The following is a 27,521-nucleotide window of genomic DNA, read 5'->3' as shown; positions in this document are numbered from 1 at the left end:
TGGTGACCTCCTCCCAGGATAGCTGGGTTTGAAGGAGAGCCTACACTGATGGTTCATCGGCTGGACAGGTCTCTGGACTTGGAACGGAGGCTCACCTTTTCAGTATTTTCTAAAACATTCTTTCCTTGAGAACACAGCCCTCAACACCTGTCCTTTGAACATTTTTTTTCCTTTTAATAAGGTCCCAGAATTTTGCAGTGTTGAAAACTTATCTAGTCCATCTCCCTCATCTTATAAACAAGGTGTCCAAGTCCAGGAGGAGTGACAAGACAGCAGCAAGAGCCATCACCCACACGTGTGACGGCTCCATGGTGCAGGCCCAGTCTCAGGACTGTCATTTCTTCCCTCCCCGGGGCTTTAACCGGTAACCGTGCACAGCGAGTCCGGGCCCCTGCAGCTTCTGTCCGTACCTCCTGCTGCCGTGGAGCAGCGATGACCACACTGGGTGCTCTCCTTCCTCTTAATGGAAACATTGTGATGTTCTTTGGACGAGATGAGCCACAGCCAGTTTATTTACAGTAGATTCTTGTGGCCAGCCTATTAATACCATGAATAGATGCCACGTTCTTTGCTTCTCCCCTCAAAATTACTGCTCAGGAGAAGGGACCCCATCATGCACTTGGGTTCTTGACAGAGGCTCTTGTATTACAAAGCGCTTCCTCCGTTTGTGTGGAGCACATAGGTTAGCCTGCTGCAGCCTCAGTCCGTGCCGGCTCTGTGAAGGCCACGTGGCAGCAGCATTAAAAAGGAGCTAGTTAGGTGTGTGTGTTGTTTTTTAATACATGAAGGAAGCAGTTGTTACAGTGAATGTGACCTGGGCGTGAGCGCTGGGTGTCGTAGGAATCGCTCTCTTAAACGCCACTTTAAAAAGCAGTGCTCTAAAACCAAAACAACGAAAAATAAGTTAATGAAAAACAATGCTTTCATAACATTGTAAAGCAAGTATAATTTTTAAAAAATGGGAAAAAAGCAATGCTCTAAGGCAGTAGAGGCAAAATTTTTCTGTAAAGGATAGTATGGTTCAGCTTTGAGAGCCATATGGTCTGTGTTGGAACTATTCAGCTCTACCTTTGTGATGCTAAAGCAGCCAGACAGTATGCACACAATTGGGAGTAGCTTTGTTCCAATAAAACTTTAATTATAAAAACAGGCAATGCGTTTGCAACCCCTGTTCTAGAGACTTATGCTGTGTGGGGGTATGAATAGATAGCTCTAGAATAAGTAGTGGGCTCAGCCATATGAATATTATGAAAAGGCATCCTTGTGGCTTAAGGAAGGAACTTCTGAAGGCATAGAGCATGTCTAAAGAGTTTGAGCATTAAGACAGAACCATCTCATAATTGTCTCTAAGATAATGTACCTTCTCAGTTAATACACTCATTCCTGCAGGGTATGGTTTGAGGGAAAAAGGGAGGTCTTTTGCAGTTCCCGTCGTGGCTCAGCAGTTAGCGAACCCAACTAGCGTCCACGAGGACTCCGATCTCCGATCTCTGGCCTCACTCAGTGGGTTAAGGATCTGACGTTGCTGTGAGCTGTGGTGTAGGTCGCAGACACGGCTCAGATCCCAAGTTGCTGTGGCCCTGGAGTAGGCTGGTGGCTGCAGCTCCAAATGGACCCCTAGCCTGGGAACCTCCATATGGCATGGGTGTGGCCCTAATATGAGAGAAAGACTAAAAAAAAGGGGGGGGTGTTTTAAACAAAACAATACTTCTAGGTTAATTAATGTTATAAATAATATTTGATTTTGTTTATATCTAACAAGCACCCACCCACCCACACAAAACCCCACATCTGGTATCACATTATATGCAAGTACATTTTTTGGTAATGTTTGCTCTTGCCCCTTGCCCAAAACTCACAGTACATGGAGATGGCTGTGTTTGAACATTGTCTTCGTACAGTCACTTTTCACTTCTCCAGTTGCACCGTTGCTTTGAGGTCACGATGACAACAGTTCACTTCCTGTGTTGGGTCCCACAGGCAGCCACCTGTCGGATTCTTACTGCTTGTGCTCACCTGGTTGTTTGATCCTATAAAAGCAAGTCCTTATTTTTCGGGATGTCTGATTCTCATTTTTTGTTTAATGCTGTCTCGGTGCCAGTATCTGGCACACTTGAACTTGGAAAACAAGTCTTTTCCTTTGTTACCCACTTAATTTCCTGATTCTTTTGCCTTTCTTTCTCCCCTGTCACTGTCAGCAAATCAGCACTGACTTAGTAGCCTTTGTTGTATCTTAGCCTGTTGAAATTTTCAAACTCCTCTAGTTGATGAAGGCACTGCCCAGCACTGACTGGTAGTGTTGCTGGTCTCCTAGAGACGGTTTTTCGTTCTTTTCAAATGCATCTGGAATAACAGCTGCACTTCCATTCCTGCGTAAAATGGGTTAGCACAGCTTCTCGTGGCAGAGCACCTGGACTCTCCGTCAAGATTAGAAATAATAAAATCGGGACCAGATTCATCACCAGCAGGGTGGGAGGACCCATTTTTCTGGGGTGGGGATAGGTCATGTGAATGAGGATGTGACCCAACTGGTGGTGTAATAGCATCACTTGTGTCTGTGAAATGTAAGGGATTAGATAATCTGTCATTATGCTAATTCTCAGTAACAGATGGTGGAGAGTTCTGCATCTCCACAGCAGTTTTCACCGTGGGGGAAATTAGCTTGCACCCAGCTCAGCAGTCAAGCAGGAATTCCATTGTGAGAGAAATGTTACTGGTGAGCTGCTGGTGACTGCATCAGTGTGTCCCTTTGAGGACATCTGCACATCCACTGGGTTCTGGAATTTCTCTGGGGTGCACCTATTCGTGGCCAGACCTCTTTGCTGCTTTCTATAATATAAAAGATGGTGAGCTGGTTTCTCTCCATTTGGTTCATTTAGGAAGATTAAAATCAAAAGCAAATTAGGTAAATGTGTCTGAAAGCATTGCTATATCATGTGTTTTTTCAGAGAAGAAAACGCCTTACACAGATCGAAAACGTTATTGACTGTCGGTCTTTAGAATCAACTTCAGAGGTGAAATGCAAGGTGTTCTTAAGTGCCAGGCCTTTTGCCTTGATGACAACAACAACAAAGGACTTAAGCCCTTTGGCTTCATATTCTCTTAAGAGTCATCTCGATCCTGCAATTTTCTCTTTGTCTGTAAATGAGTTCTCTTAGATAGATGGTTAATTCATAGCTTCCCCATCCTGTCTATGCCCATGATGATCAGTTCTTTATTTGCTTACTCCTACGCCCGGTTTATCACGCCCCTGCTTTTCATATCCATTTGTACGTCCTGCTCAAATCTCAAAACATATTTTAACACTAATACTGATTTGAAAACTGGCTTTCAAATTCATTTGTGCCGCAGAATCACCTGTGTAGCTTATTGGAATTGATCACCGATCACATAGGATAGAGTTCCAGATGTACTTTAAATAGGCATGGTCATTCGGGTTTCATGGATCAGTAAGTTGGATTTTGTGACCTTGTTTAAGAGGCAGTGCAACCATTTTGAACTGGGAAGCCTAAAAGTCAGGGACCAGCCATCCAAAGCTTTAGTTCCCACTGGGAGCTGAAATCAAGATGTTTCATCCTGTCTTGGTGACCCTCGAGGGTCTTGGGAGAAAGCAGTTTAGTAATGAGGTAATGAGTTTAGTTGTTTATTTGAAAGAATTCCCTTGTCAGTTCTTTGCTATTCCTCCTGCCATCTCTGCTCCATGCAATCAACAGCTCGGATCTATATTAACACAAGAGCCTTCTAGAGATGCCTTTTCTAACTGAGGTTTTCCATTCTCCATTTCTTCCTGCATAATGCTGCTAGATTAATTTCCCATAAATGCTGTTTTCATGCTGTTATTTCACTCCAAACAACTATTTTAGATGTTCACAGCCATCTTCAGTCAAGCCCCCTACTCTGTTCTCCTTCCCCTCCTCCTCAGCAGACACTCTCATCTCCTACTTTATAGAGAAAAGATGGGCTTATCAGGAAAATGCCTTTAATTTTTGTCTCTCAGTCCCACACTTGTCTTCCTCCTGCTGTCTTATCTCCTCCTTTCCCATCTCTGTGGAAGAGTTCACCCTCTTTGTTTCCAAACTAACTTTTTTTTTTTTTTTTTTTAACCCACATAGAAAATTGTTTGTAAAACTTTTTTTTTTTTGGTCTTTTTAGGGCCACACTCACAGCATATGGAGGTTTTCCGGCTAGGGATCAAATCAGAGCTGTATCTGCCAGCCTACACCACAGGCACAGCAACACAGGATCTGAACCATGTCTGTAACCTACCCCAGAGCTCACGGCAATGCCAGAACCTTAACCCATTGAGCGAGGAGAGGGATCGAACCCACGTCCTCATGGATACTAGTCGGGTTCATTAACCACTGAGCCATGACAAGAACTCCTGCACCAATTTTCAGAAATCCCCTTCAGTCTGCTCTCACTATATCTGCTTTTCTCCTTTTTATCTTCTCTTCATAGCCAAGTTAACGAAGAGTTAAAAACAGTGTTAATTCTGTGTCTGTTTGCTATGTGTTCTGTGCCATCTGGCGTTGGCTACTCCGCATCATTGAAATTGGTCTTACCTAGAAGACCAGTGCTTCCCTCAAGGACACTTTCTCAGTCCTTACTTCTTCTGTGTGTGATGTTTTAAATACCACAGAGAGATCAATTGCTTTTTTTTTCCTGTACACCATTCTTGCCTGCATTTCCTTCTACAACTCTGATGACTTGTCCTCCATCGGACTTGAGTGCTCCTTAGATATTTGTGCTTCCTAAGCGTCCGTCCTTGACCCTCTTCTTAGCTCTGCTCGGTCTCCCAGGGTGATCTTATTCATCCCCTGGGCTTAATTTGCAGGTAGATGCTGCTGATCTCCCTGAAATCTGTATCTTTAAGGCCAGTGCTTCCTACCAGGCTCTCCAGCAATATGTCCAGCTTCTGACTAGACGGACATCACCACTTAGTTGCTGAAGCTCAGTGTGGCTGAAACTGAGCCCATGGTCTCTCCTCAACCAAGCTGTTGGTATACTCAAACGAGCACATCTCGATTGATGTTGCCACCCTTTACTTAGTCTTTTATTCCAAAAATTGAAGTGTCATATTTGTCACCTCTCACTCTTCATACCTGATTACCTGTGTGAATATTGCAAGTTCCTTTCAATCTTCCTCGCCTCACCGCCTGTTCTGTGCTGTCAGTTCTTCCTACCGACTTTCCTGCTTCTTCATCTCATCTGCTTTTTACATTCCCGTTGCCATGTGCTCTCTGACACAAACGTGATTGTTCTCCTGCTTAAAGTCTTCCTGGATTATCCTGCAGCCTGTAGGATTAATACACACTCATGAACTGGCCTTTGCCCCTTTCTCCATGTTTACATCCAGCAGTTCCCTGGCTCTCACCTATTTCTGTTTAAAAAACAAACAAACAAAGTCAGTCTCTGCTCTGTGTGCCTGGAACATAGATTTCCCCTCACCGGCTTCCACCCACCCTTCAGCTCTTGACTTCTTAAGAAACCTTTACCTTTGAGATCTTGCCAAACCGAAATCGCAGTTGGACATCTGAGAATGTCCTTGGCTCAGCACCTTGCGCTGGCTTAATTACAAGGTTCACAGCACTCAGAGCACCAGGTCACAAGTATCCTTTTAATTCCCAGTATGCAATCCAGGAAGGGTTGGAGGGCTTGGCGGGGGGCGGGAGCGGGAGCAAACCATGTGGGTTCTTGTGGGCCACTGCAAGGACTTGGCTTTTACTTGGAATGAGATAGGAGTTTTGAGCAGAGGTGTGATGGCAAGATCTGTGGAATTTAGTCTTCAAAGGATTATTCTGGCTGAGAATTATTGTTCTGGTTGAGAATGGAGTTTAAAATCTTGGGTGCCTTTCTTCTCTCTTATGTTGACTCAAAGCAAAACTTGTTTTTGGAGTAATGCTCGTTTCCAACAAGGGGCACAAGTAGTACTGAGGGGTCCATCCATGTACCCTTGACCTAGTTGCCTGCAAAGGTGATGTCTTAGATAATTACAGTACAATGTCAAAACCAGGACATTTGGCATTGGTACAATGTGTGTGTGGGTCTCTCCCATTTTACCACATGTGTAGATTCATGTAACCATCACCACCATCAAGAATACAGATCTTCAGCGATCACAAAGAGCTCCTTTTTGCTCTCCCTCCTAAGCCTTTCCCTTGCCATGGTCCGTGATGACCACTCATCTGTTTCCCGTTTCTCCCATTGTGAGGTCCATCTGAGTTGGTGCCTGTAGCGATGGCTTTTCCAGTCTATGTGTGGAAACTGGAAGCAGGCTGACTGGGTGGAAGGATGCCTGTTGTACACTTGAGACCTGAGGTCTAGTTGAGTTCAGTCACTAGATGATATATAGTGTCTCCAAGTGTCAGATCAGCCACCTGTCAGAGGAGAGACTTGGAGATCTTTTCAGCTCTAACTCTGTGGTTAAAATGAATGAAGCCTTTGATTTTTTTTTCCTGTCATAATGAGGTCTACTCCTCTTAATACTTGCAATAATCTGTAGTCTTTTGTGTATCATCAAGCTCAGAAGTACTCCTCAACATCCTCTAACTGTTGTATTGACATTTTGCTGCTACTTATTTCTCAAGTATAAACTCGATAGGCCAAAGTAGTACTTGGCAAACTATATAAATATGAAGATGATTCTTTGATATTTTTTCTCCTATTTTCAGTTGTAAGATGCAGAAGTAAACTTGCAGCCTCAGAGATAATCTAGCGAACCTCAGAGATAGAAGAAATGTGATAAATTGTTGTCAAATGTTGATTCTACTCTTGAATCAATTCTTTGAACTCGTTCCTGCTAATGAGATTGGTCGGTTTCTTGCTATTGATAACAGTACCTAGCCAGAGTGGAAGATACCGACAGCGAAGAATCTGCCAGACTTTCATTTACCTGGTACAAAATACACTACACATCTCTTACTTGCTTATCACTCCCTCCTCTTCTTGGCACTGCAGAGCATTTGGGTAGTACATGGTATCTTAAAGAAGTAGTGAGCATTAAAGAGTTGCAGAATCCTCTTGAGTTTACCAAGCACCTGGACTCCAACCATTTACCACTGCTGTGTGTGTGCAGAGGACAGGGCCTCACAGTCCCCAGGGTGGAAGGACACTGTGTCCCTGGCCACATTGCCCCGCAAAAAAAACCACAACCAGTAATGTGTACAAACCCTAAGGTATGTTTAATACTTATTGAAATGATGCGTAATCTAGTTGGCCTTGAATACTGTCAGCTCTGTAAAGATATGTAAGACTGTTGACCAGTAAATCCTCTCTCACTTTAAAAATTACTTTAGAAGGGTGTCTGAGCTGAGCTGTAGTCTGTGGAGCACTTGAATCTACCCTCTCATGGTAGAGATAGGGAGGCTAGTGCGGGCTTAGCTCCTTTACGAGAGTTTAAGTGGCCAGAGAGCCAGGGTAGAACTCAGATCCTCTGCCCTGAATCACAGCTCTGTGCCATGAGCTTTTTATGAAACGAGCTCATAATTGCTCTCTATGGACAGCGGAAGTGGGAAACATTAAGTGGCTTTACTATTGAAGAATAAATATAAATGCTGTGTGTAACGTCTCTCTTTTGTTGGATGAAAGAGAATTGGATAAACCTTTATTCTTACCATTTCTGTTTTATGACCACATTCGTCTGTTTTTACTGTGTTATTCTGTGTCGTCACTCATTTTTTTATAACTGCGACGAAGATTTTTGTCCCTATTAAAGTGTTAATATGAGGCGTGATCATTAAACCGTCCTTTTTAAAATTAACTCTGCCACACTATCAATGTCTTTTTTAGAAAGTTGGTTTCTTCTTTGTACATTTTGTAAAGATGTTAAACAGTAAGCTAAAATTGAACATGTTTTTGGTACCTAATGGCGTGAAATTGTTTTAATTAGTAAGCAGTTTAGTGCCTCTGATTTGTTTGTTTTTTTTCCCCATTAAGAAAGTGAATTCTTTTTTGTTTGAAACTTAAGCTAGGAGAGTACCTTTTACAAACGTTACACCCAATTCACATTTACTTTATTTTATTTTTTTTTAAGGGCCACACCTGCTGCATATGGAAGTTGCCAGGCTGTGGGTGGAATCAGAGCTGCAGCTGCTGACCTACGCCACGGCAATGCTGGATCTGAGCCGTATCTGTGACCCACATTGTAGCTTGGGGCAACACCAGGTCCTTAACCCCCTGAGTGCGGCCAGGGATCTAACCTGCATCCTCATGGAATACCAGAGGGGTGCTTAACCTGCTGAGCCACAAGGGGAACTCCGTCATTCATTCTTATGACCACTTCTCATCCCTATACCTGGATGTAGTGGTATCTTTGTTAAAGACACAGTAGATACTATTTTCATGACGTTTAGACACTCACTTTTCATTATGTTGCACACCTTAATATGTTCATAGGTATTCCTAAGCTGGCTTTTATGCTTCCCTTGGGAAGGAGGAGGTAATGGTCTCTCGCATCCATTGTTTAACATGTGACTCTTGGGCTTTCAAACACACATGTAAAGGCCATATTATGCACAAAAGTCTGGAATGACTACAGTCAGCCTGTGTAGCAGGAGCTCTCATGGGGCAGTGACTTGACTCGGGCGTCAGAGCAATGCTGGGGAAAGAGCTCAGACTGTCTGTTTTACATCTTACATGCCCCTGTGACAGAGGGAGAGGCATTTAAGGAAGTCTTCACTTCGTACCAATGTTTTATGAAATACTGATTTCTCAAAGGGAAGGGGAGCAGAGAAAAGGGGATGAAGAAAACATACTTAATAACTACAATCAGCATTTATTCCTTGTGTTAAAATACAGAGAAGGAAAAAAAGTCCTCTGAATCCCCAGAAGGCAGGCAAATTATAATTAAATGTTTAATGTATATTTTAGCTAGGATTATTAGTATTAGAGTGATCAAATTTATAATATGATATGGATGGATTATTTTAATGTGCTGATAAATTTTTAATGTATTAACACTATCTTAGATGATTCATGTGCACAGTGTTTTCATTTCTATTTTATAGAATTTTAAAAGGATGGCAGCATATAAAGGCAAAAAGGCTGAGAATCAGAAGGCTCTGGGGTGCCCATGGTGATGGGTTCACTCTGGGCTCCTGCAGACAACTTATTTAACAAAAACTCGGGGTTTCTCTCTGGGTCTGTCTTCATCTGTGTGTGGAGGTTTGGGATTAGTTTATCTCTGAGGACTCTTTTTGCTCCAATTCTATGACTCAGTCAGTTATTACTTTGTTATCATCCATCCGCCCACAGAACCCTTGGGAACTCTGAGAGTGAAATCCATCAGCTAGCCAATAAATATTTATTGAGTGCCTACTAAGTGTTTGGCTCTTTTTTGGACCAATAGGGAATATGATCTAGTTGGGAAGACGAGATACATTCACAGAGGAGGATGATAGCGTGTGGCAGTCAACGATAAATGCCAAATGCACGGCCCAGCCGAAGGGACTGAGACGAGGACTGCAGTGCCCGCCTCCGTGGACGAAAGCAGAAGGTTGAAAGGCATTTAATAGGGTCGGGATAGAGGGCTATATGGGGGGCCCCTTAGTAGAATGCCTTCTTAAAAGTCTGTAATTCGTGGCACTGTAGTCAAGAGAGAACTGAATTTGAAATTTTAAAGAGTCTGGCTTCTAATTGTGATTCTGCCACTTACAATCAGGCTTAATTGTAGCAAGCCTGAGACTTGGTTACCTTTGTTTTGTTTTGTTTTAAAGACATAAATACTTATACCACCTCTGTATTGCTATAGAAGGATTAGGTTAGTGAGTGTTCAAAAGCCTGTCCTATCATAGACCCCCAGTAGATGTTCATTAAAGTCTGAAATCATTGTTGGAAAATTTCAAACAGGGTTTCTGTGGTTGTGGTATGTTGGAGAATTGGGATGGAGGATTCAGCTGACAGAGCTTGCGACTGACCCGCTTTGCAAGGAGACCAGGCACCAGGGAGGCTGTAGTCCAGGCGAGAAGTGGCGTGGGGCTCACGCTTGAGTTAGAGGAAAAGAACAGAATAGAAAACGGTCAAGGGAGAGACGCTGGAGATTGGAGTTCAAAGTTTGGACAACTGATTTGATCTGGGAATGAGAGAGACATCAGGCCTAGGTGACTGGGAATGTGACGGTCCCACAATTAGAGACGTTAAGGAGAATGAGCTGATTTGGTAGGTTTCAGGAAGCTTAATCTGGGGAAGTGAGTTTTATTTTTGAAATGCTGAGTTTTACATGGTGATGAATCATGCAAATTCACATGTCCTGCAAATAGTTGGAAATGTAAATGCATGGCATATTTAGCAAGGAGTGGACCAGTTTGGATTGGAAGTGCTTATTTGTTACTTTCTTCAAGCTGGTTCCAGTATTTAATTGATTATCCTAATTGTTGTTGCGGGATCTTGGTCTCCCGGGAAAGCAGCGTGGTTGTCGAGTAGAGAGAGTGTCACTTTGGGCATATACCCCAGGTTCTGTCCTGTAGAAAAAGGGGATTGAGGTTAGTCCACGAAGCTTCTGTCTATGAAACAGACTTTTTTTTTTTTCTTCTGTCTTATTTTGAGTGTTGGAGATTGGGGAAAATATTAGATATTCGAAGGTGGCATTGTTTTATTGCTGCTGCAGGTAGTACACCCCTCATTCTTCATCCAGGGTTCATCATTGGCCTAACCTCAGATATTTTGCTGACTTGGAAATACAGCAATACTCAGAGGGAAGCTAGTGTAATAGAGTATAATACCACAGTTTTCCTTGTCTTATAAAGCCATAACCATGATATTGCTGAATAAATGAAACCATCATATAAGAGGTAGCAATAAGATTACAGTACTGCAGAAATCCTGGGGGCAGAATAAAATTGTCTATTTAGTAAGCATAACTATTTGGTATTATGCTTCTTCCCCTTCCTTTTTACAATTGTTTTGGCCTGTATTTTCTACACTGTCCTCTCTCCTAGCAGAGTCCTAGCCAGGGTCAGAAAGTGAATTAGGTAGGTGTTTTAATTCTACTGCCTCCAAGTATATTTCTGTCTTATTTTCTGTTGGTTAGTTTTTTCAGGAGTTGAGGGTAGGTGAGCCCTCTTGGTAGGCTTGAGTGGAAATAGGGTAATAGGGATGAACAGGCTCGGGCACGATTTGAAGGAGAGAAATAGCTGTACTTGGCAGGTTGAATGCCGAGTGACATCTCTTCATCACCCACTTTTTACAACCCGCTCCCTAGGTATCTGTGCTTTTAGTTCCTTTCTTCCCAAACCGAAGAGTGCTCTCGGTGCTGGGTGGGTCATGGCCACTGAAGCTGGGGAGGCTTTGGATGGGTGGGTATGTTGGGGATCCAAGGATTTATCTGTCTACGAAGCAGTAATTTTTTCATGGAATAACTTGTTTTTCCTTTCCCCTTCCTCCTGCTCCTTCACCCCTCCCTCCTTTCTTTCCTTCTTCCCTTCTTTCCTTTCTTGATTTCTGCAGGCCTTGGTCATGGGTGTCCTTTGGTTTCATTCTAACCGTGCACCCTTTTGGATTCTTCCAGCTGGACCAAGTCCTTATCAGTCTTCACTGTTCCCTTTCCACATCCCCCTAACCCCTGAGGAGGAATGCCTAGAGTTTATGAAAGGATGAAGTCGGAGTCTTGGTCCCTACGAGTTCTTGATTTTCATAATCACAATTCTAATCTCTAGAAAGTGCTTTCATCGGTAGAACAGCTGTGTTTAGAACCTGTACAGATTCTGAATGCTTATTAAATATGAACTAAAACATACTGGAGATTGTTTTGTTTGAAAGGGTGTTCCTTTGCTTGATGAGCTTCGAGGGCTGTTGAGAACCATCCATTCTATATTTGCCCATTCTTGAGTCTGGCTTTCTGGGGTCATGCTTCTTTGTGGCTCATGCCATTTTTTATGTCTCATACAACCACAGCTGTGTTGGTGGGTTGCCAAAAGCAGTTACTTTGAGTCTGGAGTAAATGTGTCCTGCCCTAAGACTGCGGGTACCTAGTGTACAGCCCGTGATAATCACCGTTTCCTTCACCCTCACTTCACTGTGGCTCCTAAAACCTGGCTAGTGACATGGAGGCATTTGAATCTTCCTCTTGGTTTTTGATCTGTGGTATGAGTTCTGGGAAAGTCTCCAGCCGCTGCTCAGATCCTCTAGTGCCTATCCAAGGGACAGGACCAAACAGAAAAAGGAGCCCTTAAGAGTAAAAAGATCGACAAATCTATTTTAGTTATTTTTAGAATTAGATTAGTTCAAAGGGTGAGCGAAAAACTAGGGAGGACGGTGGGAGAGAGATTTGGGAGCTGTATAAAGGATGTTGTGCCACCTCAGATGTTTCTAATTCCTGAGGCTTCTATAACAGAATCTCCCGTCTGCATATGCTGCTTGGTTCTGTGGGAAGTGCCTCCTGGATGTATTTTAAGGGGGGAAAAAATGGGAAACTCATTGTTCCAGATTCATGGGCATTGAGCCCGAGATGAGAGGCTAAAGACGCTGAGTGGGAGAGGCAAAGTGGACCCCTTAGAGACGGTGTTGTAGTAGCTCGTGGCTGCTACCTGTTGCTCTGTGGGGCTTCTTCCTAGTTTGAAGCCTTGTTGAAAAACAGTAGCTTAATAAAGAGACTTGGTCGTTGCCCATTGTCTATAGAGCTGTCTCGTCTCAGATGTCACTCTCATCCTTTTTCCGGTTAAGAGAGCCAGGGCTGTCTCAGGCCTGAGGCGGTCAGGTTCTTGCCTGGGTATTGGGGGTCTTAGTGTGAACTTGCAGAGAAAATCTGAGGGGAAGCCGGCTTTGGGGCTTAGCTGTTCACCATCTCCCTCCCCTCTTCACGCTTTCCTAGGCGGAGGCCGCAGCTTTCCTGTACACGTGGGTAAAGGTGGCCTGATGTTCTGAAGAAAAGCATTTCCCCATCCTCTCTGCTTTCCGCTTTGTTACTGCATCTTGGCGTGACCTCTCCCGCCTTCCTTGTCTCTAACCTATTTACAAAAAAAGACATCAGCCCCCTGTAGGTTGCCTGCAGTTCCGCCCCACGGTGGAACGTTCCTGTAGAGGCGAGAAGTGAGCTGAGCCATCTGGTCTGTTAGAAATCAGTCTCGGAACCCCAGCTGGGGACCTTGACCTCAGCGCTCGTGAGGAAGCGTGTCCTTGTGGGGAAGGTCTCGCCAACGTGGAGAGGACGTAGCGGCAGTTTCCAGCATAAGACGTTAGAGTCTTGAAGGGTCGTGGGTGACAGAGGCCCAGGCTACAGGCCTGATAGCTTCTCGGATGGTGTTCCCCAGGTGCATGGCCGCGGGGTGCACTTTGTGCTCTGTATGTGAAATTTGACCCGCAGCGCCTTGGAGTTACTGTAAGGACATCGTATAGGGAGTGCGTGACGGTGCGCGGATGCACACGTGCCAGATGCGGGCCTCTGCGCTCTAGACAATGTGACCATTATAGAGGAATTGAGCCGATAATTATCTTGCAACCGTTTTCTTCAGCCTTGACTCAAGTATTGTGTGAACGCATTTCATTATGGGCTTACTTTATTCTGAATATATGTCTACAGGTTTGTTTGCCTTAAGGAAATACTCTGTAATCTCCATGGACACCTCAGTGACTGATAAAATGTTGATGGTTTTTAAGGGGAAAATGTTAAGCTGAAATAACTAGGGAGATGTATGAGCCAGAGCCATTGAGAGTGATCTGCGATCCTTACTCAAACGGAGAATGCTCTGTGTGTGTGTGTGTGTGAGAGAGAGAGAGATGGTATCATGTCTCATGCCCACTCTTGAAACATACTTATCCCTTTATCCCAGGTCCTATTTTGATAAGGTCCTATTTTACCCTTTAAATTAGCTCTGTTAGGACTAAATCGTGGAAGTCAAAGAATGTGTAAGTGACACACTGTATGTGTGTATATTCAGAAGATTATTCATATAAGTGAAAGTACTGAGGGTTGTGGAAGGCAGGCTTCTCATTGTCAGAAGAGACGTACAAACACGGAAAGGAAGAGAACTCCGCTGAGCCCCTATGGTGTTGGACTGGCGTTGTGGTACCTTTGTGAACTTGAGGTGTGTTGGTTCAGATTCTTTTTTTGAAAAGCTAGCCCCAAGGCAAGATGAAACTGACCAGAGGCTAACGGGGGAAATGGAAGAGGCTGTGGGTGCCTAACCTCTATGGAGAAAGGAGGGAGCGGAGGTTGAACTGGAAAAATCTAAGCTGTGGGCAGTTGTAAGAATTTCAGTAAAGATGATAAGGAGTCCTCAAAGCCAAAACTGCAGATCCGGGGAGCCCCAGGTCTCTGAGCAAGGGCCTGCCTCAGTATCTCCTCTGCACCCAGTCATTGGCTGGAAGCAGCTGGGAAGAAGCATAGCCTTGGCTGAAACAGCGATGGGCTTCAGAGCACAGCAGCTGGGGCTGTCTGTCAATTATGCTTCCTGCAGTCAGAGATCCGAGAGGCATGTTTTCATGACTGCCACACGTGGCTTTCAGTAGCTATAGAAATAAATGTATAGAGATAAAAATGTAAATGCGGACTACTTAGATCAATGGCTAATTTCAGAGCTGCAGAAAACAGTGGAAGATGAGCCTAGGCCATATTGTGCCAGAAAGCAGGGAACCACGTAAAGACTGATGGGGGACCTGTTCTCAGGCTCACAGGACCCCGAAGCCAGTTTGACCTGGCTCCCACTGGCCAAACTGGGGGCAATTTCAGTGTCACAGTAAGTAATGGTGGGGATAGATTATGAGACTCTTTAAATAAAGTATTTCATTTCATGACAATATACTGATATAAATAAATAAATGAGTAACTTGGGAGTTTGAAAATTAGATAGTGTCTCTTTTCCTTATCCGTTACAAAGAGGAAAAGAGTAACTTTATAGTGGAGAAGCCTGGGGAACACCGCCCTAAACAAGTGAGCAAAGTGAACATTATCAGTAAATTACACATCAATTCATAGGAGGCCGTGGGAACAATACAGCATCACTTCTGTGACATTCCTGCCAAAGATTCATAACTTGCCTCTGATCACAGACATCAGACAGGCCAAAATTACTAGCCTGTACTTTTCAAAAGTTCCAAGGCCCTAGTAGACGAAGAAAGATTGATGAAATGTTCCACACTGAGGAGACAGGAAAAAGAAATGCAACACCTGATTCTGAACTAGATCCATTTTCCCGTAAGTTCTCTGTTGGAACAGTTGGCAAAATTTAAGTAGGCTTGTGGCTTAAATGGCAGTAATGTGTCCAAACTGATAATCCAGTTCAATTTACTATTTTCTGATTATGTCAGAAAATCTCCTGTTTTGTTTTGGGGCCACCCCGAGGCCTATGGAGCTCCCAGGCCAGGGATCAGATCCAAGCTGCAATTGCGACTTATGCTGCAACTGCAGCAACGCTGGATCCCGAACCCACTGTTCCAGGCCAGGGAACAAACCTGCGTCCCAGCACTCTAAGATGCCACCGATCCCGTTGCACCATAGCAGGAACTTTTTTTTTTTTTTTTTTTTTTTTAATATCCTGGTTTGTAGGAGATGGATGCTAAAGTTTTTGGGGCCAATGGTATAAGAGGTCAGCTACTCAAATGGATCAAAACTCGGCATGTTCCATTACTATATATGTGCAACTTTTCTGTAAGATTGTTTTTAAAATTACACACACACACTCTTTAACCTAGGTAATGTTAGTTATCTGACCTATCCATATATTGATTATTACTTCCAGTCTTGGATTTGGGGAGTAGAAATGGGGAAGGCAGGCAAAAAATATCATCAGATAATTACAACCAACTGTGGCTGAGATCTACCTTTTAAGAAGCCTTTTCTCATCCGTGGGCATAGAACCCCTTTTCTCCAGGCTGGCAGAGTTGAGAACCCCATAGTTTCAAAGGTATCTAATAATGAGAATGTATGGGCTTCTTTGCAGCCTGCTTGCTGTGGCTGTGAGTGGGCAGGGAGGGGGTGTCAACTAGGTGGAGATCTTTCGAGCACGTTCGGGAGCCCCTTGTTGCTTGTGTCTGTATCGGGAACATCTGGTCATGCCTAGTGGAAATGGTTCACTTCTCCTATAACCTAAAATTTGCCCTGATTTTGGAGAAGCATTTCAGCCCCGGCACTAATTCTCTTTCTGTTTCTAGCTGATACAGGGAGAGATGATTTCCTGTTAGACTTCCAAGGCTATTAAGTCCTTTTTTGTATGCTGATTGTGAATTATCCATTCTAGCCAGACCTGTGTAATTGGAGAAGAATTACTGATACACTCAAGAAAGCAGAACTTATAAATTTGTCTAAAGCAGCGTAATGTCTGGGCACATAATTTAATGTTCTCTTTTCTTACTGGGCAACTAATCAATATACCAGTATTGGGTTCTGAGCCATCTCTGGCCAGAGGGGAGATCTCCTGACCTTTCATTAGTGGCCAAAAGAAATGAATGAGTGAGTAGAGTCAAGTACATGGATCTAGGCTAATTCCATTTTATTTGTCTCCTTTCCATTCTCTTTAAATACAGGTCTTAGGTAATGGGGAGGAGAATGACAAAAGCTGGGAAGGCAAGTAGAAAGCTTTTGTCCTTAATTCTATGCTGGGCAAGCTTGGCTAATAAATGCTGAGGATGAGAAAGAATGTTCCAGGGCCGTATTTCCGAAATGATCAGATGTTTCCCTCGTACTGGGATACAGAGAAAGACACAGTCCTTGCCCTCTCAGACCTCAGTTGTTCAAATTGGAAGATAGATGATAAATTAACTGTAATATCGTGTGATATCACAGAGGAGCGCACCCCGAGAAGAAAAGACCTGTGATGTGCTTCTCACGTGCCTCGCTCGTCGGAAGCGCTCTGTAGTGACGTGTTCCTGTTTGCTGCATTTTTACTCTGCCCTGCTCAGCACCAGCATCGCTGCTGTTCCTCTAGAAGTGTCTATTTAGGGAGGAGAAGCTGAGAACACGGCTTTGCTTTAGGGAGAAGGGAGAAGAAGGCAGTGGGCAGGCCGTGCCGTTTAGAATCTGAGGCCCGATCAGCCCGTGGATCTCTGCTGCCAGCATCCCGCGGGCGAGAGCTCTGCGCCCTGCTGGCCACGCAGGAACTCGGTTCAATACTGTGAATTGATTGGAGCAGCATTAACCAGGGTGGATCATTAAATGTTTGTGCTGTTTTGCTTGGTATTCTCTAGCTCTTCATACGGAAGCTTATTTGTGCGAGTTTCACGTCGCCCGCTCTGTCATTCCAGCTTTCTCCTCCAGACCCCACGGATTGACTGTGAAGTGTCAACACACAGTGACAAACATGTCTTTGCTCTTCTGGCATTTCCAGTCACTGAGGCAGCTCAACCTGTCGCAAGTGGGGTTGTCCCCGTCTTCTCCCTGACCTCTTGGTGGGCGGAGCCTCTCTCCTGCCCTTTGGGGGCTTTGGTGACACCCGTAGTTAAATTCTCCCCCTACATCAACATCTACAGCTGCTGGTTTGGGGCTCTTGGCATTCTCCATGCTGCCAAACCCAGCTTGGTGATAATGACAGCATTTGCCAGCACACTTCTGTGGTGACTCAGGAGACAGGGTGGCCAGCAAAGCAGCCTCTTTGTGGGAGTGGATTTTGAGAAGTGCTAATTCCGTGGCAGTTTGGAGATATTAATATCGTGCTGGCAGTAGACAAACAGGCAGCAGAGGGGCACATAATGAGAAGAAAATCAGCCACAGCAGCTTTTCCTTTCTCTACCCGCACACACAGTTTTTCTTTGCTTTGCTTTTTTAAAGTACATCCTTGGGTTTCAATGAAGCGAACCCTTAAGTGGCTTAAACGTGCATAACACAGACTGGCTAATAACCCAGCTCACTGCATCTCCACAGTCTGAGACTGTAAGGACACTAGCGTGTTAAGAGTTAACCGCATTCCCCACGACGCTAGATCTGGCATATGGTACAGTACCTATTGCTTAGCATCCCTCCGCCCTAAAGGGCAGCTAACCAGATGGTCTGAGTGGGGCCTTTGTTGTAATTATGACACACAAAGAAAGACAGAACCGCTGCTGTCCCCCAGTGCTATCATGCCTCTTGTTTTGCAGTACTTGCTACAGGTAACTTTTGAAAACTTGTGTTTGCAGTTTCATTTTGTCCCATCAGAGCTCCCTTCCTAGTTTGGGGAGGAACCATGCAGATATACTTCATCAGTTATCTGAGAGCCACTTCCAGTGTACTCTTCTGAGTAGATGGAAGTCACTTACAGCGGCCCCTTGTTCTCATTCTAGTGAAGAAAAGATTCAGCGCCTTCGAGAATTTTTTTTTAATTTTTAAATTTTTTATTTATTATTATTTTGTCTTTTTGTCTTTTTTAGTGCTGCACCCGCGGCATATGGAGGTTCCCAGGCTAGGGGTCTAATCAGAGCTGTAGCTGCTGGCCTATACCAGAGCCACAGCAATGCGGGATCCAAGCCACGTCTGCAACCTACACCACAGCTCATGGCAATGCCAGATCCTTAACCCACTGAGTGAGGCCAGGGATCGAACCTGCAACCTCATGGTTCCTAGTCAGATTCGTTAACCACTGAGCAATGACGGGAACTCTGAGAATGTTTTTTAAGCAGGATTCTAATCTGAATATTCTGTGGTCCTAAAAGGACTGTGTATTGCTCAAAGCTAGTCATGTCAGATTGGTCAGATTGTATGCTTTATTCCCCTAGCTCGTGCCTTTTCTTTTCTTTTTTTTTTTTTTAGGGCTGCACCTGCAGCGTATGGAGGTACCCAGGCTAGGGGTCGAATTTGAGCTGTAGCTGCTGGCCTATGCCACAGCAACGCCCGATCTGAGCCACATCTGTCACCACAGCTCATGGCAACACCAGGTCCTTCACCCACTGAGGGAGGCCAGGGACTGAACCTGCGTCCTTGTGGATACTAGTCAGATTTGTTTCCACTGAGCCAAGAGGGAACTCCATCATGCCGTTTTTTTTTTTTGTCTTTTGTTGTTGTTGTTGCTATTTCTTGGGCCGCTCCTGCGGCATATGGAGGTTCCCAGGCTAGGGGTTGAATCGGAGCTGTAGCCACCGGCCTACGCCAGAGCCACAGCAACTCGGGATCCGAGCCGCGTCTGCAACCTACACCACAGCTCACGGCAACGCCGGATCGTTAACCCACTGAGCAAGGCCAGGGACCGAACCCGCAACCTCATGGTTCCTAGTCGGATTCGTTAACCACTGCGCCACGACGGGAACTCCCTTTCATGCCGTTTCTTATAAAGAACTTTCATTCCACCCCGACACACCCAGTTTCTTCACACGCCACCACCGCCCCCCCCCCCACCCCAAACTCCTTCCTAGCCCTCCCTCCGCCAAACCCACTTTGGGTGGGAGAGCCAACATCAGGAGTGCTGATGAGAAGAGATAGACTTTGTTATGCGAAACCAGCATTCTAGCATTGCCAAACTGGAACACGCTATTTTCTAGTTCCAGTATGGGCTAGAAAGGAGATTTTAAGAAATTTAGGTCATGCTTTTATGTGCTTTGTTTTTTATCTGTGTGCTGGATATTTTAGAGCAGACTTTTCTTGAGGGTAGTGGCTTGTTTATAACATTCTGTAAATAGCCCTGCCTAATGTGGGCTTTTTACAGATATTTTCTGCCAGGTTTTATGTAGGGATTGATATAGCATCTGACTGGACTAACCAGAAAAATGCTGAGCTAGGGGACTTGATTATTCCACCTTTTTATTTGGGTTCCCAGCTTAGCAGCTCATGGGTCTTGAAATGCTCGGCTTCTCCCGCCCTCTGCCAGGATGCGTTAGGACCTCCAGGTGCTAACTGTTATTATTTCTGTTGACGGAGCCCCATATGCCCCTCGAGTGCTCACTGACCTGTCTTTTCTGTTGCAGCAACATTGCCGAGGCCCTTGTCAGCAAAGGTCTCGCCACGGTGATCAGATACCGGCAGGACGACGACCAGCGGTCCTCTCACTATGACGAGCTGCTTGCCGCCGAGGCCAGGTGAGAACAGTCGTTGGCACAGTGGGCGCCTTGTGTGCCAGGGCGCCACCTTTTTCTCTCTCTCCCCTTGTCCTGCCTACCCCTGAGCAGAAGGCGATGGAGAACGGTGTGCTCAGGCAGCCGTATTCCATCCGGCCTTTCCCCCTCAGAAGAAAAGGGACTCATGTCAGACTCGCTGGCTCCCCTCCCCGTAAGCACGCTTGGGCCTCCGTTGTTGACAGTCTGCAGAATTGAGGCATTTATTAGGTAGGATCTTTCTGTGTAGGTGCCATAAAATGAAGGACAGACGAGAAAGTGCTCTGGGATATTTTTATCAGCACCATCCTTTCTTTCCCTGGCACAAAGAGTGAAGCCCTGCTTGCCATGCAGGACGTCTGCCTCGGGTTCTCCCTCCGAGGCCTCTGCTCCCTCGCCCTCCCATTTGTCACCTTTGGACCTTCTATCATGTACAAAGGAAATGAAAATATTTATTAGGAAATGAGTTTGGGCCCCACACTTCTGACAGCTGGCAGGAGAGCCTTTTCCAGAAGCCCTGTGACATTTTCCTTGTGTCCTTCGTCCCTGTGGCTGGTTGCCCCAAGGACATGCGTACCGCTCAGCAATATTTCTTCCCGGTGACATTCCTCAGCGCTCTTTCTCATGGGGACTTTTGTCGCTGGGCAGTGCTGGTAGTGACTCCCAACTCGGTGACGATGGCCGGCCTGACTCGGACAGCTCAGCAGGCTGCTTGGATCCAGGCAGAATCTATTCCCTCTTCAAAGCGATTGCAGGCCCTTGCCTCACACAGGTGTTTTTCTTTGACCTAGGACTTCGTGTGTTCTAGAAGCTTGGTGATGGCCAGCGTTATGCTCTGCAGTTAGAGGAGGAAGGAGTTTGAGCACATGTCATCTGTGCTTCCTTTGTGACTGTCATTGCAATCACTCCCCCTGCGCTTGGCCCAGAACCTTGCCCTGCTGGATACCTCTAGCGCCGTGTCACATCCTGATGGACAGAGTGTCTGTAGTGTGTCACACACAATGCAGTGTGTCAGGTTGTCCGTGGCTTTTTGGATGCTTTCTTGTGGGCTTTTCCCAGTAGGACCTGCCTAGGACTAATTCTTGGGCACTCAGTTCGGTGTCTTTGTTTCCGGCTCGTTCATGTCTAGTGTAAAAGAATATGATTTCTGGGTCTCGGTTGGCATTGCTCTTGATCCTTTTCCCCTCCCTTATTGTCTCTGCCTGCCTGTAGTATCACGAAGCCAACTGGACTGAAAGAACCCATAGTGGGAAACGTGGCTTCACTCTGTCACAGCGTTTGATGATCTCACTGTGCTAGGAAGTGGACAGTGATTAGACGGTGCCTTTGGTGGGATTCTGGGGGCAGGGCGGGGCTGGACGTGCTGAGTCTGACCTGGTGGTACCTTGACGGAGAGGTTATGCGTCCCCAGAGTAGCAGAAGCACTTAGCAGTGCAGTGGGATCTCAAGTCCCATTTTCTGCTCTGGGTTCATTCTACCACGAGTGCATGTTTAACGCTGACAGGCAGGTAAGCATGAAAATAATTTGCCTGGCTGCTCGCGGAAAGTGAGGCCACAACAACCTCTCTTATTATGCTGTCGGAAGTAGCTGTGTTGTGCTGTAATGTTTAATGACTATGCAGGGATGGTGAAATTTTTTAGGTTTTAAGAAGAAAACAGCCCTTTTATTAGTTTGCTACTCATTTGAAGCTGAAGGAATGTAACAAGAGGTTTGCCTGTTAAACCTCTGAGCTGCCTGGAGATAATTGCGTTGAGCCATTGCTTTCAGATGGATGGTGGAAAATCTGGCTTCGGGGTCGTTGTGCTGATGCAGGTTGAGTAAATGGAGGGAAATGAAGCGCTTCCCATGCTGCTGAGGCATGGCCATGGGGCAGTCCCTGCTCAGAAAGCATTAGGAGAGCTGGCCAGGCGGGTCTTCCTTGGGAGCCGTCTTGTCGGCAAGCCCCAGGAAGCAGGCCCGGGCCATCTTCTAGATGCACACCCCCAGTGAAGTGAGTTAAGATCGAAGAAAGACCAGAACCTCTGCCAGGTAGACTTGGTGTGGCTGTCGAAGAGCCTCTTCAGTGCAGAAGGTACGCTTTGTCTGGGAAAACGAGTAAGTGGAGCTCGCTTTAAGCCCACCTCCTGTCTGCCTTTGATTTCATGCGCTCTGGCCCCGTGAATACCCCACCGTGTGACATACTCCCCACGCTGCCTTAGCGCCCTTACGTGCTGGCGTCATGCTACAGCGTCTCAGAGCTCTGTGTACAAGCTGCTTCTGCCCCTTAGCCTGCCTGCCCAGTGAATATTATCTGAGTTTAGGCTTGTTTTCCCTTAGATAGATGAGCTATATTTTTTTCCAGTTGAACTCAGCCTTGTAATTTTATGCCCCTGTCGATGCAGTCCTGTCACCTCCCAGCTTAGTGTCCTCTGCAGATCTCATTAGTGAGCTGTGCACTCCTTTCCGTGGCCCAGAATAGACCCCCTAAACAAGAATGGCTTTGCGGATGACCCCAAGCTTCTCATCACTGTGGCTGTCGCTTAACTGTCTTTTGTTTATCATCCCTCAGCCACTTTTTAATCTTCCGCAATTGTATCCTGAGCCCAGCCAATTTGAATTAATTTCCCAAGTAAAATTTCTTGAGGTACTGTGTCTAATGCTTTAGCAAGGGCCAAATTAATAACATCTGCCGTGTTCCTGGCAAGTCATTCCTCATGGAAGTCTTTTGGTAAATAATAAATAGGTGAAGGTAACAGGGCAAGGCCAGCATTCTCTCGAGTCCCTCCCTACCAGGACATTGATTCCAAGAGATTTCTTTGTCCCTGACCCGTGAGTACCTGCTTTTCTCTCTGCTTCTCACTAGTGATCTCGGCAGTGGTACACTGTGCTCTTCCATCGACTTTGCTTTCCGCAGCGCTGCTTGGCCATTAATCCTTTTAGAGAAACGTCGTGAGCTTTAGGGGAAGGGCTGCCTGCTAACTCGGCTGACTTTTCGGGTCAGTGCAGCTGCCTGCACGCCAGGGTTGATGAGCTTTCTCAGGGCTCTGCAGCCACCATGTCCTCTGCAGGAGCGGGGGTACGATCTGCCAGCCTTTCTCCCATCAACTGATGGGCGCTCAGGGAGTGACCTGTTAGGTGCTCACTGGGAGCGCAGGTGAGACAGCAGAGGCAGAGAATACCAATTGGCAGTTGCCTATGCTTTTAGGCCTATGCCCCTTCCCACCAGAAATGAGCTCCTACCCCGGCGGCACCTTCCTTCAGATGCCTGTCGGCTTTGGGGAGACCCTCAATATGCCTGGAACGCGCGGCACATGTAGTGGAAGCCACATCTTTTTTGTTTAAGGAAGAAGTGAATCCCCGATTCCCATCGGGCGGCCTTCCTTTCTTGTTCACTTGTCTGTCATCAGCCACCTCCTTCCTCCTTACCTCGTGTCCTGGCAAGATAAGGGTTTGGCGCTTGTGTATTTGGGCCCAGCTTCTCTCATGGGCTCCATTGAAAAGCCCTTGATTGTGTCCCAGGGTTCTGAGAGCTCCAGTGTGTGTCCTCCACATTTTCAGTAAAAAGAATTGGCCTGAACCTGGTTCCCCCTTCTAGGGGCATCACGTGGGTTCCTTTGGCCGCGTGTCACCTCGTTTGTTTTCTGCACCAGTCTAACTTCTCACCCCCCTGCTGACTTCCCAACATTTCCCATTCTCATTTGACCTCAGTATTTCTCAGTCATGGGCCCCCTGCTTTGTCTTGATGAGTATTCTAAGCTTAAGGGGAGGCTTTTGACTCCTGCAGAGAATCTTACATCCTTCTGGGGTATTTCCAGGATACCGAATCATTATAGGAACCCTTCTTATTAATCTAAGGTGTTACAAAATCTCTCAAACTCTATTTATGGTATAACACATCCTGTTCTATTTTAAATAAACCAGAATATCAATTCCCCTGGCATTCTACAGGCCTTCCTGGTGGGCTTTTGTTGTGCTGCTTGTGGTCACTAAAGGTGAATCTTGGGGAGTTCCCTGGTGGCTCAGCAGGTTAAAGATCCAGCGTTGTCACTGCTGTGGCATGGGTTTCATCCCTGGCTCGGGATCTTCCGCATGCTAGGGGCATGCGCCCCCCCCCCCCCCAAAGTAGTATTTTAAGGTTTCCTAAAAACTGTTAGTCTGTGGTTCGTTGCAGGGAAACACAGAAGTTGTTAGTTCACAACTTGGGCTTTATTCCTTTAAGGCATCTTTTAGTTCTAAGATTTTGTGATTTCAAGATAGGATGTATATATTCCAAAAAGAAATAGATACCCCAGCTTGACAGTGGGAAAGCAGTTGTATTGAACAGTCTAGCGTCTGAGCAGATTTAAAAGAATTTAGATTCATTCTGGACACGTGCAATGAGGTTAGGGTTACCTCGGGGCAGAGGGGGCGGGCAGGTCCTCCCTTAGCTTTTCCTGTGTGTTGCCCGCACAGGGCAGATTAAGAAAACCAGTGGTTGTGTCCTCCGTCTTTGAGAGGCAAGCATAAGCCCGCCAAGTCTCAGCTCTGCCTGGGTTCCCAGGCCTGCAGGGACTCCTGTTTCTGACTGAGTGAGCCTTGCAACTTCCCCTCCTTTAAAAGCAAAAACAGCTAGTACTCTTGCCTGCCGACTCTGGCATGCCCAATCTCCAAACCCCGTAAACACTGGTCCTTATCGCTTGTTTTTCCCCAGCGTGGTTGACTGTGCCCTCCCTATTGTAGAATTCCCTCTGCTTGAACCCTAGGAAATCCGTGTTGGCGTGTCCTTCACAGGCTTTCACCAGAAGGCTATGAACTTGTTGGTAACTCTTCCTTAGGCCAGTTATCTATAGTCATTATTAAGAGGGAAACTTAATCTCTCTTGATGATGGGCCCTCTGTGGGCTTACCACCTCCCTTGCGTTGGTAACAGGGAATTTTAAATATGTTTTGCATTTCTATCAAAGTGCTTTCAGTACCCCTCGGAGAGAAGTATGATTGATCTCCAGCTCCTGATTCAGCCAGAGCAGCTCCACAGAATTGTAAACCATAGGTGTTTAAAAACAAACAACGATGACAACAAACCCATGTACTTAAAACAACACGAAAATTTATGATAGGATCTTTCTTGTCTGCATCTTCAACTTAAGAGGCATTTACAATACTGCTTGTGAATGAAATGTGAAGACTTAGTCCCCAGTGCCTTTTTGCTTTCTGTTACTTTAACTGGAAGAGATCAGCACTCCTAGCTTGACACAGTTGTGATTGGTGAAGGGGCCTTGGTGAGAAGCAAGTTTCATCTTCCTACCAGTCCGGTGAGAAAGCTGGTGTTGAGGTTGAGTCTGTGTTTTGAAAATCTGAAACTAACTATCCTATCACAGTGTATAGACTGCCTGAGCTAACCAGTTCTCCTAGAAAACAAATCATTCCTCTAATGGGAACAGTTGTTCAAGGCTGGTTTCTCCTGCACAGGAAGGCTTTGGCATTCACTTCTTTTTATTCCCATTTTCTCGCATGTGCCTTGGGTGCCAGGCGTTGGGGAGAATGGTGGTGAAGGAATCAGATCATAGACTCGAGATTTAGCAAGCGTGCAATCTCAGAGGGCCACACGTTGAATAACTTGAATAGGACCTCTGGGTGTTGCCGTTTGGCCTACGCTCTTTTCTTACTTGTTTTCTTAGCCCCTCCTCTCTTCTCCCTCTGCATCGTTAGCAGGGCCTGCCTTCCGTCTTTTTCATACCATCTCTCATTTCTGTTAAATCTTCCCATGAGAGCATCTCCCTGAAATTCATCTCTTCCGTCCAGCCTCTGTTCTTCTCAGTAGTTTAATGGTACAGCTTTAAATAAACCAAGATCTCTCACTTTCGATCTAATGACTTGAACCAGTGAAAAATTCTCTTTGCATAAAACTAGATCCTACTGAGTACTGTTAAAATCAGAGCTTTGATTTGAACTTTCTCTCTTTCCTTCATCGTCTAATTGTAGATTCCTGTAACACCAGAGTACAATTGGATTTTTTGTGGCCCAAACATGAGAGAATGAAGCCAGGGCTGGGTGAATGATCGTCCGCCCTCTCCACCCAGCCGCGTTCCATCACGCCAGCGCCAGTCGGAGGCCAGCCCGAGAAAGGAGGCTCTTCTTTGCCTTCAGTATCCTGAGGGCTTCCTTCCTTCCTTGACCCTGGACGTGCGGGAGATTTAAGGCTTGCCCTTAGGTGCCAGAGCCAGGAGGTTGCTAATGGGATTCAGCACGTGTCAGTGTTGGGGGTGGGGTAGATCAGCTATTCCGAGTGGATGTGATAACAGGAAAATGCATTAAAAGAGCGGGTGTGGGGAATGATTTGACGACACAGCTGAATGTGAGGAAATTTAGCTTTTCCCTTTCTTCAGAAGAGATGATGCACTCAACATCCAAATAGCAGTAATCAATCTGCATTTCAGGCAGCACAAATGGCCACTTCTGGAGAGCTGTATAATATCTCCACTTCCAGATTGTTTTCTCTCTCACCATATTAAGAGATCTGTTCACTTCTTCATCCCATCTTTCCTCCCGACGACCCCACCCCTTCCATCTGATAGAGCTCAAGCTGTGAGACTCGTCTCGATGACTGGGGTGAGGGCTCTGGGGTAAATTGAACCCATTAGCTTTCCTGCCTATGTTGGATTCAAGGAATGGTGGGTGATCATGGTCCAATGATGGACTTTTTAGTAAGAGAGCCTCCCGGCCCAGTCTTTTCCGTAAGTATTAATCCGTGCTGGTTGTATTCCTTCAGAGGAAGTTGCTCTAGACTTCACTTTCCTAGGCAACTTGGTTTGTGTGCCCCCCACCCCCGTCCAGCACCTTGTCCCTTCTCTGCCATCTCGCTGTTCCCCTGGCTCAGAGGCTCTTACTCCTCTCTCTGCCACCCCTGAGTATTTGAGGTTGCAGAATATGTTTCAGAATACATCTGAAGACTCTCGTACTGGGATTAGAATCTTAACCCAAAGTAGATTGTACCAGTAAAGTGATAACACCCGACTTTTTGGAACATCTCCTGCCGTGCCTCCCTAGACTACTGGTTTCCCACGTTAGGTCTCCAGGCCAACAGTATCACTGTCCCTTGGGAACTTGTTAGAAATGTGAATTCTCAGGCCTCCCACGGCTCCCCTACCCCAGACCTCTAAGTCAGAAACCGTGGTTGAGTTCCAGCAACCTGTTTTCACCTGTCCTTCAGGTAATTCTGATGCACACTAAAATTTGAGAACCACTGCCCAAAGCAACTCTTGACCACTGTTTGGTTTGTAAGAAAAATCAAAACCTGTGTCCTTTTTATAGCACGTTAAAAATTTAATAATGGAAATTATAATCATGAGTGTGGGTGATAGAGAAAAAGGCTGGAACAGACAGGCTTTGGCTCTTGGGATTTCTCTTCTAGGGATGGCTTCTCTGCCAGCCGTGCTTGTCCGCACCACGCCCAGGGAGTCTCTCCCTTCTCCCTTGGACTCCTGTGTCTTTCCCCTGTGTTCCTGGCCTGTTAACTGAATTCCTTCTAAGTAGCCTCCACCAGCTCTTGGCTAATTTAACGTGAAATCATCTTGAGGGCTGCTGCGCTTGCTTGATGTGCCTCATCTGCGATGGCAGGTGGCTGAGTGGGTCGGAGA

General features: G+C 45.8%; 1 protein-coding gene across 2 annotated transcripts in view; it reads left to right on the top strand.

Annotated features, from left to right (window-relative positions):
- Positions 1-27,521, top strand: part of SND1 (staphylococcal nuclease and tudor domain containing 1) — a 392,149-nt gene that overhangs the window by 190,925 nt on the left and 173,703 nt on the right. For both annotated transcript variants that reach the window (XR_002340257.1, XM_021078633.1), the window contains exon 13: positions 19,801-19,911. Coding sequence is in view for 1 of the 2 variants with exons in the window: in XM_021078633.1 (XP_020934292.1) it covers positions 19,801-19,911 (111 nt within the window). In the remaining variant the exon portion in view is untranslated. The remainder of the gene's footprint in view (positions 1-19,800; positions 19,912-27,521) is intronic.

This window comes from Sus scrofa, chromosome 18, assembly GCF_000003025.6.
Source record: "Sus scrofa isolate TJ Tabasco breed Duroc chromosome 18, Sscrofa11.1, whole genome shotgun sequence".
In the NCBI taxonomy this organism is placed as follows: Eukaryota; Metazoa; Chordata; class Mammalia; order Artiodactyla; family Suidae; genus Sus; species Sus scrofa.
Note: the sequence above shows the minus strand (reverse complement) of the source record. Positions and strands in the feature narration are given on the sequence as shown.